At 44.3% G+C, this 12,720-nt stretch overlaps 1 protein-coding gene across 1 annotated transcript in view; it reads left to right on the forward strand.

Annotated features, from left to right (window-relative positions):
- The first annotated feature begins 8,596 nt into the window (after window positions 1-8,596).
- SCN11A (sodium voltage-gated channel alpha subunit 11) overlaps window positions 8,597-12,720 on the forward strand; it is a 79,171-nt gene continuing 75,047 nt past the window's right edge. The window contains exons 1-2 of the mRNA XM_045555646.1: window positions 8,597-8,863; window positions 12,104-12,222. Of these exons, the coding sequence (XP_045411602.1) occupies window positions 8,597-8,863; window positions 12,104-12,222 (386 nt within the window). The remainder of the gene's footprint in view (window positions 8,864-12,103; window positions 12,223-12,720) is intronic.

Genomic DNA, 12,720 nt, shown 5'->3' on the forward strand with positions numbered 1-12,720 from the left:
AGACAAGATTGGGCATGTTCAGGGTGGTATGGCTGTAGACTAACTCTAGGAAGTACTTCTATCATTCTTTGGTTTCTCTTATTCTGAGAGTCACCCTAAAATCAGACAAGGGCATAGAATTCCCTGCTTTAAAAAGCCAGGCCATATACCCTGTGCCAGGCCAAGTGCTGATCCCACCTTGGTGGATCAGTTCCTCTCCGCAGGATCTGGGTGTTGGGTTAGGAGGGGGAGAAAAGCAACCAGGCATTTTCCCTCTTATAAATCAACAGACACTTAAATCAAGTGTTTGCTATTATCACCTTTACTCCTTAATAATAGCAGGTTGGAAAGAATTACCTCATTTAACATGGAGAAAACTAAAGCTCGTAGAAATTAAGTGATCTATCCAATATCAGTTTATATTAATAAGTGGTGGAGCTGAAACTAGTATTCAGTGCCCCTTCTGCAGAGGCAGAAACTTGATTCCCAGCCCACACTCCTTCAAGCACCTACTTCCTACCTCCTGCTGCCTGGTAAACACTCATCTTGTGCCCTTTAATCTCAGTTGGCTGTCAGTTATCTCCTGAAGGTGCCAATGGCTGAAAATAGCTTATGGTATCATACTTCCCAGGGAGATTTAAATATTCCCCAGGAATTTACAAAACAGTAGCTCACTTAGGGAAATTTTGGGTTGGTGACAGGTGTGCTGTGGAGTTGCTTTAGTGGCCAAAGGGTCTTCCTGGCACACCTATGGCCACCATATAAGCATGTTATTTTCCTAGATCTGAAGAGAAGACTTAAGGAGAAGAGCTGAGTGGGTGCCTCGTGAGCAATTTCATGCTGTGTGGGCCTCGGTAGGTCCTAGGGGGCAAGACCCCAGAGCCCCCAGGTAGGTGGTGCACAGGTCAAACGGAACGCGGAAGCACAGCATGGCTTTTCAGACAGATTTTCTGTATTCCCTCACCCACTTGGATGAGGCCAAAGGAAAAAAAAAAAACAACCTGTTTTTTTATTAATGATGCTTTCTGCAGGGTTAGATTAAGCACTGATTAAAGCCAGATGCTTCCAAAGTATAAATGTAAGTACCCTCTCAGTCACTTCTCCGGTTACAGGGTTTCCTACACGATTCTTTAAAATCACTTTGGCTCTCTTCCCGTCCGCCTTCCTCCACGCTCTCCACCCAGCTTCCAAGCCGCCCCTCCCAGAAGGGCTGCAGTCAGCTGCCAGGAGCAGGAGCTCGGACTCTGGTGACAGACCGGCTTTGTGGAGAGCTTCTCGAGGTGTTACCGGGGCTGCTGTCTGGAGCCGCCTTACCAAGCAGGCAGGCAAGTCCTCTGGGCTGGGGTCAGCCCTCTTCTGCTCTTTCAAGCCTGGGTCCTGCCACTGTGGAACTTGTTTTGTTTTGTTTTTTCATCAGAGTGGAGTATAGGCCTCTTATGACCATTGCCTGCTCAAATTAGAGGCAGAGACCAGGTAGGAGATACGGGGTTCAGGCGATGGGGTACCTCGGGTGGGTCTCCCTACTTTCAAATAGGCTGAGAGGTCAGGGAACACAGGGACAGGAGATGGCTGGCTGGCTTGATAGGTGCAACCCTGGACTTTGTGTCAGCACTTGAACTTTTCTAGAAAAGATGTCCTCAAATCTTGTCTCCATCTGAGGCTATGGTACAAATCCTTCCAATATTTTCTGAATTCCTTGTGGCCAGTTAACTTAATGAGAAATTGATGAACACAATTTCGTTATAGAAGAGCTAGAAAACTAATCTTGGGGTTGGCTTTGGATTGAGAACAATTGCTTTCTGATCATGTTCATTTGCTTTCTGGTTTTCTTATGAGATCTATGAAGGGGGAAGGAGATGTTATTTCTTGTAATCCACATTAATGGACATGGCTTATGCGTCACCAAAGTCAAGAACTTGTTCAGGTCATTGCCCAAAATGGACAAGGAGAAATTCCAAAGGCACAGTCACCATTAGGCTGTCTGGCTTCGGTGGTGGGCAGAGGTGGTGTTGCGGGGCCAGTGGAATGCCTGTGGGACCGACACGTGAGTGGGGAGGTGGCCGTGAGGCTGAGGTCCTCACGTCACACACAGTGAGGCTGCCACAGACGCAGACTAGCCCAGGTGGAAGCTGTGTGGCTTTCTCCTCCTGACTCCCTTCTCCCATCTCCCTGGGGATGTCTTAGCTTTAAGTATGGAGAAGTGGGCAAGCGGGTGGAAGTGCGTGGTGGCTGGGAGAATGAGGCCTGGAATGTGAATGCTTCATTCGGCCTGAGATTCTCTGGCACTTATGAGATCATAGGCAAGTTTCTCAATTTCTCTAAGCCCTAATGTCTTCTTTTGTAAAATGAGATAATATAATAATGCCGACCTTGTAGACTTTTTTTGAAATTATTAGAGATGATCTATTGAAAGCATTTGACGCCATGTTGAGTCCATAGCTTGTAGCTCTTACTACCCTCAGTGTGACTCTTTGGCATGCCCGTGTGTGGGGGCCCATCCATGCTGAAATGTTCTGGGTGAGCAGTTGCAAACGTTTTGGGACTTCCCTTCCTGGTTAGGGTCAAGCATGAGGGTCAGAGACAAAACTAGAGAGAAATACTAGTCAAGGAAGGTATAAGGTTAAAACCTCTTCCCCTTAAGAGAAGGCGACAAACACTTCACACCTTGATTCCAGATGAACATTTCTTTCAGAAATTCCCAAGGATAACATTTATCCTATAAGACTGTTTTGAGGATTAAATGAGAAAATGTATGTTAACACACCCACATTTTTACCTGGAACAGGATTTCAGTTTTCAATGTTAATTTTAAGATGTGGCTCTTCAGTTTTTTTCGTCATTTATAACAAATTTTAATGTGTGCAGTTTCAGGGATTGTCAGTTTTAGTTTGTGTTATTTATTTTTATCAAGTCTCTTTTCTTCGAGAACCCAGGCAAAATATCCCCCAGGGTCAGAATAGCAGGGTCAAAGTGTTCAGTGTCTTCATTAGATGGTAGCTATCACTGTGAGAATGTTTGTGATATAGGGGTAAGTGAAAAGGTCACCGTGTAAAATTGCTTACGTGTGACAATGACAGCCATGTAAAATATATGCACAGAAAGGCTGCCGACAAGAAATGCATGTATTATGTGGCTAGGGCTGTGGGTGATCATTTCCTTTGCTCGTTTTCTAAATTTTATTTAATGGATGACTCTATCGGCCAGGGCCCCAGCAGGAAACAGATGGCATATTCAAATAGGGTATTTTGAGGATATTTTATTAAGGAGACTTTTTACAAAGGCATGGGCAGAGTTCACTAACAGAAACAGGTGATGGTGCACTTGTCGGGTCTATGAGAGCGGGGTCTATGAGGCACTGCAGAACTGGGGAGAGAGCCATGTGGATAGTCACCTCACAGCAGCCGTGGCCTGTGGCCACCATCAGGAGAGAGCTGGGGAAGATACTCCTGACCTCGCTGTCCCACCATGGGCTGGTGCCTCCCACCGGCCAGACCCAACCAGAAGCCAGAGTGCAAGGGATCCCACTGAGGGGCCCCATGTGGGTCAGCTTCATGGGCACTGAGCAGGGTGAGGAGGGATGGAGGGTGAGCTGGAGGGCACAATGAGGCTGTGTGACTTTTATGATTATGGGCACATTCATAAATAAGAGCTGAAAGCCCTTGTGCCACCCTCAGTGCTTTCCCACTGCACTGTCCAGGACACTGTCCTCTCTCCTCCCAGCTAAACCACTTGGATTCCTCATAGCCATGCCCTCCTCTGGGCCCCCACAGCACCTGATGCAGCTGTACACATCTGTGGTTTCATCCCCTCCTGGTTTCCTTCCCTGATTCCAGACAGACTGTAAGACCCTTGTGGGCTGGGAGCATGTTTCATATCCCTTTGAAGTAAGGGCTGGAGCGCCCTCATCTTACCTGTGAGTGAATCCCCCAGGAACGTAGCGTGTCTTCTCAGGGAAGTGAGGTCCTGGTCCTCTTTCCCAGGTGAGCGTTTGTTTTCTGTCTATGTGGCAGGAATGGGCCTGGGAGCCTGCTGGGCCGGTGGTCCTCAGAGGAGCAGGAGCAGAGCCTTCTCGGACAGGCAGCCCGGACCTCCCTGCCTCTCACCTCATGCAGGTCTTCCTCGTGGCTCTCCCAGGCTCTGAGACTGCCCCACATCACGTTATACTTCACATGTCACTGCCCTCCTGGCATAGGACTGCAGACTGAGATTATACGTGTTTCCTTTATGACTCAAGGGGATTTAGAGCCTGTCATTGTGCCTGGTATTTTGTCTATTTTGAATCAGAAAATGTTTTGAGGCCCTGAAGCATTTTTACAATCTTTTTGCAAACCTATACAAGAAACATAAACACATAATTCAAATAGCTCAGCAGGGGAAAATGTTGGGAAGGATATAATATGAAAAATATCCTCCTCTCTATACCTGATCCTGATTTTAACCATTTCAGTTTTTAATTCTTCTGGCCTTTGCCTCTCTAACTTTATACATTTTTTAATTTTTAAAAAGTTTTATTTTATTTTTAATTGACAAATAATAATTGTATGTATTTATGGGGTCTCTCTAACTTTAAATTCACTTACACTGCTATTTCTTGAGTTATCAAGTTTGAGTAGAAGTTGATGAAGAATTTAACTTACTGGCATCCCTCTGTCCTCACCATTGTTCTTCCAGATTTTATCATCTATACTTTAAATTTGGCTTTATACTTGATTACTTGCATAATTCTAAGGGATAAACTCATTCTTGTATTGCTTGATCCATCGCACTTTCAGAGAAGGTCTTGACTCCTCAAGTGTTTAAGGTGAGGACATTGGTGTCCCTGAGCTTCCCTCCATTGTTCCCCCCAACTCCAGCTTGCAATAACATTCTGTGACACTTATAGCATTTGTATTCTATTCTATAAATATAACTAATTCCATTTTATCTATAGAATGGTTGTTAAAATTAAAACTAATTGATAACCTTTATAATAAAATGATTTTGTAGCTACTATTCTCCAAAACCAAGTACTGCACTTACTGCGTTTGGACCCATAGTGTACAGGGAGGGACTCTGAAGTCACAGACCTGCTGCTGCATGAAGGGGAATGTTCTAAGTGTCCAGGTCAAATGGACTCTTTTTTTTCTATTCTTATATTCTGTCAGCTGCTCAAATCATTTAGTTGGCTTCATATGTAAACCATGACTTCTGAAGAACGTTTTGTTTGAATGGAATTTTTAATTACCTTTGTTTTTACCAGTTTCTTAATGAAAAACCAGTTTCTTAATCATGTTCTTTGTTAAACAGAATTTTGTTTATACTTTAAGGATTTTTCTCAAGGTTCTCTGACTTCTAATTGTAGTTAGACCAATTGCTTTTTAAACCTATTGAACTGTAATCACCCTGGAACTTTTTACTGCACTCTTTGGTTGAGTACACTATGTTTTGGATGCCATGCATCCTCATTTTTTTGAATTCTCTTTTCATTGTTTGGGAGCATATACTTAAATAATTTTTTTTGTAAAGAGTCATTTAGTGCCTGAAAATTTTGCCTTCCTACTTGATTGCTAGCAGGACTTGGGAAATAATTGCACTTAGCCAATTTAATTCTTTGACCAATTTTGTAGCAATGCAATCTATTTCTCATACAGAAAATCTTCAGAATTAAGTATTTTCTGAATAAATTTCACAATAGAGATTTGAGTCATTCCAGAATTTATCAATTATTGTATGTGCCATCTTGATTTTCTATTAACTTATCAAGTTTATTAATTTTGTGTTCAAAGCCTCTAGTTCCACAGTCCAATTTTCCTGAGTTTACTATTATTAAACGATATTTGATTCTTCCATTGTTTTTTTCAGTTAATAAGCAAATTTTACTGCACGTGGTTTTAGTTTGTCGGATTTATTCGAGTTAACAATTTTTATTAAGTTCTCTCTTTCTAGGCCAATTTTTGCAATTTTAACATGTGGCTCTTCAGTTTTTTTCATCATTTATAACAAACTTTAACGTGTAAAGCTTCAGGGGTTGTCAGTTTTAGTCTGTGTGATTTATTTTTATCAAGTGTCCTCCTCAAGAACCCAGTCAAAATACCTCCCAGGGTCAAAATGGCAGGGTCAAAGTGTCCAGTTTCTTCTTTAATAGTCATATTATAATGGCAGCAGCCCTCCATTGGGTTCCTTGTTGTAACGGAGCATAGGGTCCGGTTTTTGCCATCCAGGTCTTTCTCAGCTCATCCATTTTACAGGATTAACTAGCATCCATATGCTGTTGACTGCAAAAGACTTAATCCCCATCCTTAAATGTCTTTCTTGAGTTCTAGAGCCAGATGCAGTAGAGTCTCATTATATGCCCACTTAATTTATACAAATTGAATTATATTGATATATGTTGATGAGAGGGAGAGAGAGAGGGAGGGGGGAATTTAAACACTATGGGTAATTCCATCACCCAGGCCCATCAATAATGAGCTTGACCCTGAACGAATGTGGAATAGAATGCAGTGACTGCAGTCCCACATGTGGTTTCAGCTGACATATGGCTCTCACAGTATTAGCATCACATTGCCCTAAACATTGTATATTTAAGGACACATGCATTGCCTTTATTATGGCCCTTAAACACGATCCAGCTATCTTGTTTGGGGCTTTACTGAAAAAAGACTGCCTGGTTCTGGCACTGGAAAAAGGCTGGCTGCACTGAACTCGTTGAGAAATGCATTGGAATACCTCTTTAGTATGGTCTCTTCCTAAGGGATTCTCAACAGCAATTGTGACTGCATTTTTCTTCTTTCACACTATTTTCAGAGTCTGACGTGTGTAAACTATGATTTCCTTGTATTCAGTCTCCCTGTAGTCTCTCCACATGCAGGTCTCCCAAGCAGCGTCAACTCCATGTGTTGTGAATGGGTTTATTCCCGCTCAGCGTCCTCCCCTCGTGATCTCTAGCTCAGTGAGTGGCACCACAGTTCTCCCAGCTGCCCAAGCCAGGAACCTGGGTAAGGACCATCTCTCAAATCCCTCCCTCCCCATTAATCACATATCAAGGCTATTTCTTAAGTCATGCTCAAATCCGTCCATTCCCTTAGGTCAACCTCTGCAGTATGATCAGCGGCAACAGACTCCAAGCTCATGTCTCTGATTTTCCTCCCCACCTCCTTCACCCTCCTGTCTCAGGTCCTATCAATTCCCAACAGGTGGAATTTGTTGTTGTTGTTTTTTTTTTTTAAACCTGATAGTGTCATTCCCCTGTAATTATAATAATGATAGTAGTAATAAAAACCCAAACCTCTGGTAACTCCCCATTACCCTGTGGGAAGTCCATGGTTTTTACCAAGGATTACACACCCATGCATGTTCTTTGTCTGCTGACTAGAGCCTCATCTGGCCATTCCACTCTATGAAATCACCATTCCTGGCAAACAGAACCAGTTGCTGGACACCATGTTCTTTCTCACCTGAGAGTTCCTGCACACATTATTTGCTCTCCCTGCAACACCCTTATGTCCCAATTTTTTTCCCTAAATCTCCTTCAGATCTCAACATAGATATTAAAGCTTTTTAAAAGACCATCCTTGATTCCCCAAAACCGGTTAGACACCTACCCTATGCACAGACATAGCACCTTCTACTTCTCCATATAGTAGCATTTGTCCTATTATAATTTCTTGTCTTTATCTGTCTTCTTCACTACACCAGGACAGCATAACTGTAGGACTAGGGACTGTGGGGTTTTTCATCGTCAGTGCCTAGCACCCATGCCTAGAATAGACACTGGGCGCATAGTTGAGTGAACAAACCAGTTATATTCCACTGCATTCCTCACCGCAACTCCCTAGAGTAATGTGAGAGTCAATCCTAGATTACCATTCAGTAAATAAAAAGGGAAGAGGATGCCTGGCATGAAGAATAGAGGCATTCAACCTCAACTGCTTTTTCTGAGTCTAGTTTTAACCCTGGGACTATTGACAAAGTCCTTGCAGAAGCCGTTGTCCTATGATGGAGTGACCCTATTACCTTTGGTAAATCTTTTCTGCTTTCTTAGGGCTGGGGTCCTGGAAGTAAGACAGCTGTCATGGGACCATAGATGTTAGTATCAATGTTCATGCCTATGTTTATGGCTCTTTTGCTTCCATTCCATCACATTTTAAGAACTTTGAGAAAAAACCCGTGCACTTATAACTTTGCTTTTGCAACCCATAGCTATGGCCCATTCGATTGCCTGTTCCTGCCCCTCCTGCTTGCACCGTGGTGGCCACATGTCTGCAGGCCCCACTCCGCAGTTCAGCCAGTTCAGCCTTATCATCTTGCTTGATGCTTGGGTCTCAGTTTTAGAGACTGGGCTTCCTATGCTCACTTGTTTCTGAACTCAACTTCCCATCTCTCCCTAGACCCTCCAGGAGCGATACCCTGCTTTGGTCTTATCTGTACCCAAAGTCCCTGCTGCCCCCACAGTGGTGGTCACATTTTCTGACTTGCCCCACCACCAGTCAGCTCCCAAGCCCCTCTCCTCAGCCTCAACTCTTGCAGATCCCTATCGCACCATCCTGTGAGGGTGGAACCCCAGGCAGGCTGTTTTCTTCCTACCCCCTGAGAGCTCTCTGAGAATCTGTGGCTTGTCTCTGTCCCGAGGGTGAAGATGGATGACAGATGCTACCCAGTGATCTTCCCGGATGCCCGAAATTTCCGCCCCTTCACTTCTGACTCTCTGGCTGCAATTGAGAAGCGGATAGCCATCCAAAAGGACAAAAAGAAGTCTGAAGAGCAGACAGGGGCAGAACCCCAGCTTCGGCCTCAGCTTGACCTAAAGGCCTCTAGGAAGTTGCCCAAGCTCTACGGTGACATTCCCTGTGAGCTGATAGCAAAGCCCCTGGAAGACTTGGACCCATTCTACAGAAATCATAAGGTGCTTCCATGGGGAGGCTGGGGTGTTCTAACCATACAGTTACAACTGGTGTTACAGGCCATCCAAACATCAGCCTTGGGGTCTGCTGAGGGCAGGCTGTACCTGTCCTTTGCCCTCACCTCCGATCATTGCCTTCATAGTCTGAGAACCGCTCTCAGTCCTCATTTTCTCTCTGCAATGTGTGTATTGGGGAAGAAGATGAGGATGAGGAACCACGGAAATGTTAAAAAGAGAACAGAAAAAACACAAATGGAGTCTGGAGTGAGGACTGTACCAGCAGTCCCAGAGGTTAGGTGATGGCCATTTCAAGTGATCAGCTTTATGACTCTGGGCCAGTTACTTCATAAACACTCACTTTCTTAATCTGCAAAATGGGAATAATGCCTGATGTTCCCACCCTACAGCATAGACATGCTAAGAAAGCACTTTATAACTGTAGAGCATTATGCTGACATAAAAGATTAATATTACTGTCCAGAAATGCTCATTTCAGCAATAAGATTGAAAAACTCTTTGACAGTAGGCTTTCTAGGCTATTAAATAAAACTAATGAAGGTCAAACCCATACTTGATGCATATTAGGAGCTCAATAAATGAAGCCTAAGAAAATGGTAACCCAGTGGGCACACACAGATTATATGTAAATCCAATGTGCATATGTGAATGCCTTGCTGTTTCATCTACCTGGGTGTAGTTTTTGCAGGGAAATTCTAGTAAAATTTCCTTAGTGAGGCTTCTGACTGACAAATTGTGAACTTTGGGCTCCTCTGAGGGCTGCTATAAAGCCTGGGGTTGTAAGCACACTTGGTCTGCAGACTGTCTCTTTTCTAGAAAGGCTCAGAAGACCTTGCCATCATCTCACTGTGTGATCCAGCCAATGATGGAAAGCCCACCTTGCCAGATGGAGGCTGGGCAGGAAGGAAGCTGGGAGCTTAAGGGAATTCCTAAAAAATATGGGCTAGCACTTTTGCTGGCACGTATAAATAACTGAACACTCAAAGAAAGGTTGCTTGGTTTGCATGTCCTTAAATCTGGACAGACTTACGGTTACCAGGACAAATGGGGACCATGTGTAGAGAGGAAAGTAAGGTGCAAATGGAAAGGACAGGCAAGGGGAAGAGAGATGAAGGAGCAAAACACTCCAATATTTCTCCTCTTTGTTCCCCAGAATTCCAGGGGCTCCTTGGAGGCACATTGTTAGAGGGAAGTTAACTGCTAGAGGTCTCCTTCTGCCTTAATGCTGGACAGGAGGAGACCCATGAGTCTGGTAGCATCTTGGCATGCTCTGTTCCAGCCTGGGTGGATATTCCAGGACCATGTCTTCTCATCCTTGGTCTTCCCTTTAAACCAGAAGACATGACATTTGTTTAGAGTTCTGCACACCCTTGATCTCACTTGGCCAGTGCTCTTGACAGTCATGTGAGGTATGTGTGGTCATTCTTAGTCCTCCACATTACAGATGAGAAAACCAAAGCCTAGATGGTGAAGTGGCTTATACCAAGTCAAACAGCCAGTGAGTGGTGGAGCTGGGATGCAATCTCAAGGGCTCTTTCTATAGTCACAGGCTACGTCCTCTTTAGAAGCTCATGTTTTGAACAGCAACAGGAAAAAGGGGTGAAGATGTGTCAGCAAGCAGGCAAGAGGAGCTGGTACCTATCATTTTAATCATTAAAGCCCTGGCAAGTGTAGTTAAATACACCATTAGTTAACATATTTAAAGCAGTAAGAAGAAGCATCAATAAAATATCAAAATCAAAGGGCACAGAAGGAAAGCCATATCATACCACCTATCAATCTGGGGTGACTCACCTCAAAGAGAGGTTTGCTTGGGCCCTAAAATTGTCTGTCTATTCAAAGGAAGGGCACAGAATCCCCAAAGCAGGTCTTGGTCTCCTGGGCTTATAGCTTTTAAAGAACCTATGGCTTGTTTCATTGCTATGGAGACAAAAATATCCTAGTGCACAATTTTCCCTTCCACCAGACCAGTAAGTTCTAGCAACTCACCAAAGGAAGGTTGAGGGTTGGCAGTGGCTGAAGTACCGGTACCTAAGCCAAGGCAGCACTTGCCCTGATGTCTTTGGGCCTGGGTGCCAAGGTCTGTCTCCCCCATCTGAGAACATGCTGGATTAGTTTTACAAATCTGATAGGAGCCATGAGATGAGAGACAGGAGTGACCCTCACTCTGTGAAGGCATTTATAATTGATGGCCTTGGGGACGGATAAGAGGACAGCCAGATTACAGTTAAATGGAAAGAGGGAGGTCTTGGGTGTTAATATTAGAAGGCTGTGAGTGATAGGTTGTTGTCCAGGGGCCGCTTCATTCTCAGAGCCCAGGGAGCCATGCTAGGAGGAAATGGGCACAGATTCAGTGTTCTTCAGTGGGGCTTACTTGGGCACTTTGGGTGGGACAAGTCACCATTTGGCAGGTCTGTCCTGTGTTTAGCATCCCTGGACCTTCCCACTCAAGGCCAGTAGAGCCCCCAGTCATTGTGACAGACAACCCAAAACACCCACACACATTTCCACATGCCTTCTCTAGAAGCAGTACCTTCCTCTACTGCCAGTGAAGAACAATAGGCAGATTTGCCTGTGTCCATGGGGGGAATGGGAGGGCAAGTCCAGGAAACTTGGTGACTTTTTTCTTGAAGATCATGAAGGTTGGAAGTGATTGGTTATTTCATGTGGAACTGTTTAGACCTGAGGCATAACAATATGGACTCTCTAGGTCACTTACTCTTCTAAGATCCATTACAAAGTTTTCATTAATAATTTAAATAATTTAAAATGGTCTGCTGAATATGAATGTCCAAACTCAATTTCTTTCTCTTCAGATTCTCTTCTAGTCCTTGTCTCTGCAGATACATACATACCAGGGAGTACGATATTAGGGGTTTTGTCTTCCCCGGTTATTACTCCATACTCCCATTTTTGGTATTTTCCGGGCTCCTGTTTTCTACCTCTGTTTCCTCCAGAGTATCCCACCAGGTGAATAGTCCACAGCCCAACACTTACCTTGAGACCCAGGCCATGTGGGGGGACCTGTTGGCCTCCAGAGTCACAGTGCATCTGATCAGCAAGTACCTCGGGCTTCAGAATGGCAGCTCTGCAACCAGAAGCAGCGGTTCTCATAAGCCAAGCCAGGCCTCAAACCATGGTCCCACTGAATTTTCTCTAAATGAACTCATGATAAATATTTCTTTGTCACTGCATTTAATTCCCGTTGTGTTTGATTTTTTGCAGACATTTATGGTGTTGAACAAAAAGAGAACAATCTACCGCTTCAGTGCCAAGCGTGCCTTGTTCATTTTGGGGCCTTTCAATTCAATCAGAAGTTTAGCCATTAGAATCTCAGTCCATTCATATCCTTTTCTTGCACCTTTTACTAAGTCCAGGTCATATGAAAAGTACACAAGACCCAGGGTGTTCATATGGTTATTGAGTGGAGGTAAATGGCTCATTCTTTCCACACAGATTGGCTGAGTGCCCATGGCTGCATGGCAGGGACCTTGCTGGGTGCTGGGGGTGAACAAGGTGTGGGGGTCCTGGCCTGGGGTTCCTGGGGCTCAGAAGGAGATAGACCAAAAGGCAGGCAATTTCTTTAGCGAGATCAGTAGTATGTAAGTGGCCATGTGGACAGGCACTGCTGTGCTTTGGAGGCATCAAGGGTGGCTTCTCGGAGGAAGGAATATCTAGTTGACAGAAGGAATATCTAGTTGACACCCAAACAAGGGTTACAAACTGGAAACCCATGCACCACATTGAACTGATAAATGTATTGTGTTGGACCTACAGTGTTTAACGCTTTTCAGAAACACTTTCTAACATGGATACTCCAGATTTCCAGCTTCTCTTGAAAA

This window comes from Lemur catta, chromosome 1 (assembly GCF_020740605.2).
Source record: "Lemur catta isolate mLemCat1 chromosome 1, mLemCat1.pri, whole genome shotgun sequence".
NCBI classification, from domain to species: Eukaryota; Metazoa; Chordata; class Mammalia; order Primates; family Lemuridae; genus Lemur; species Lemur catta.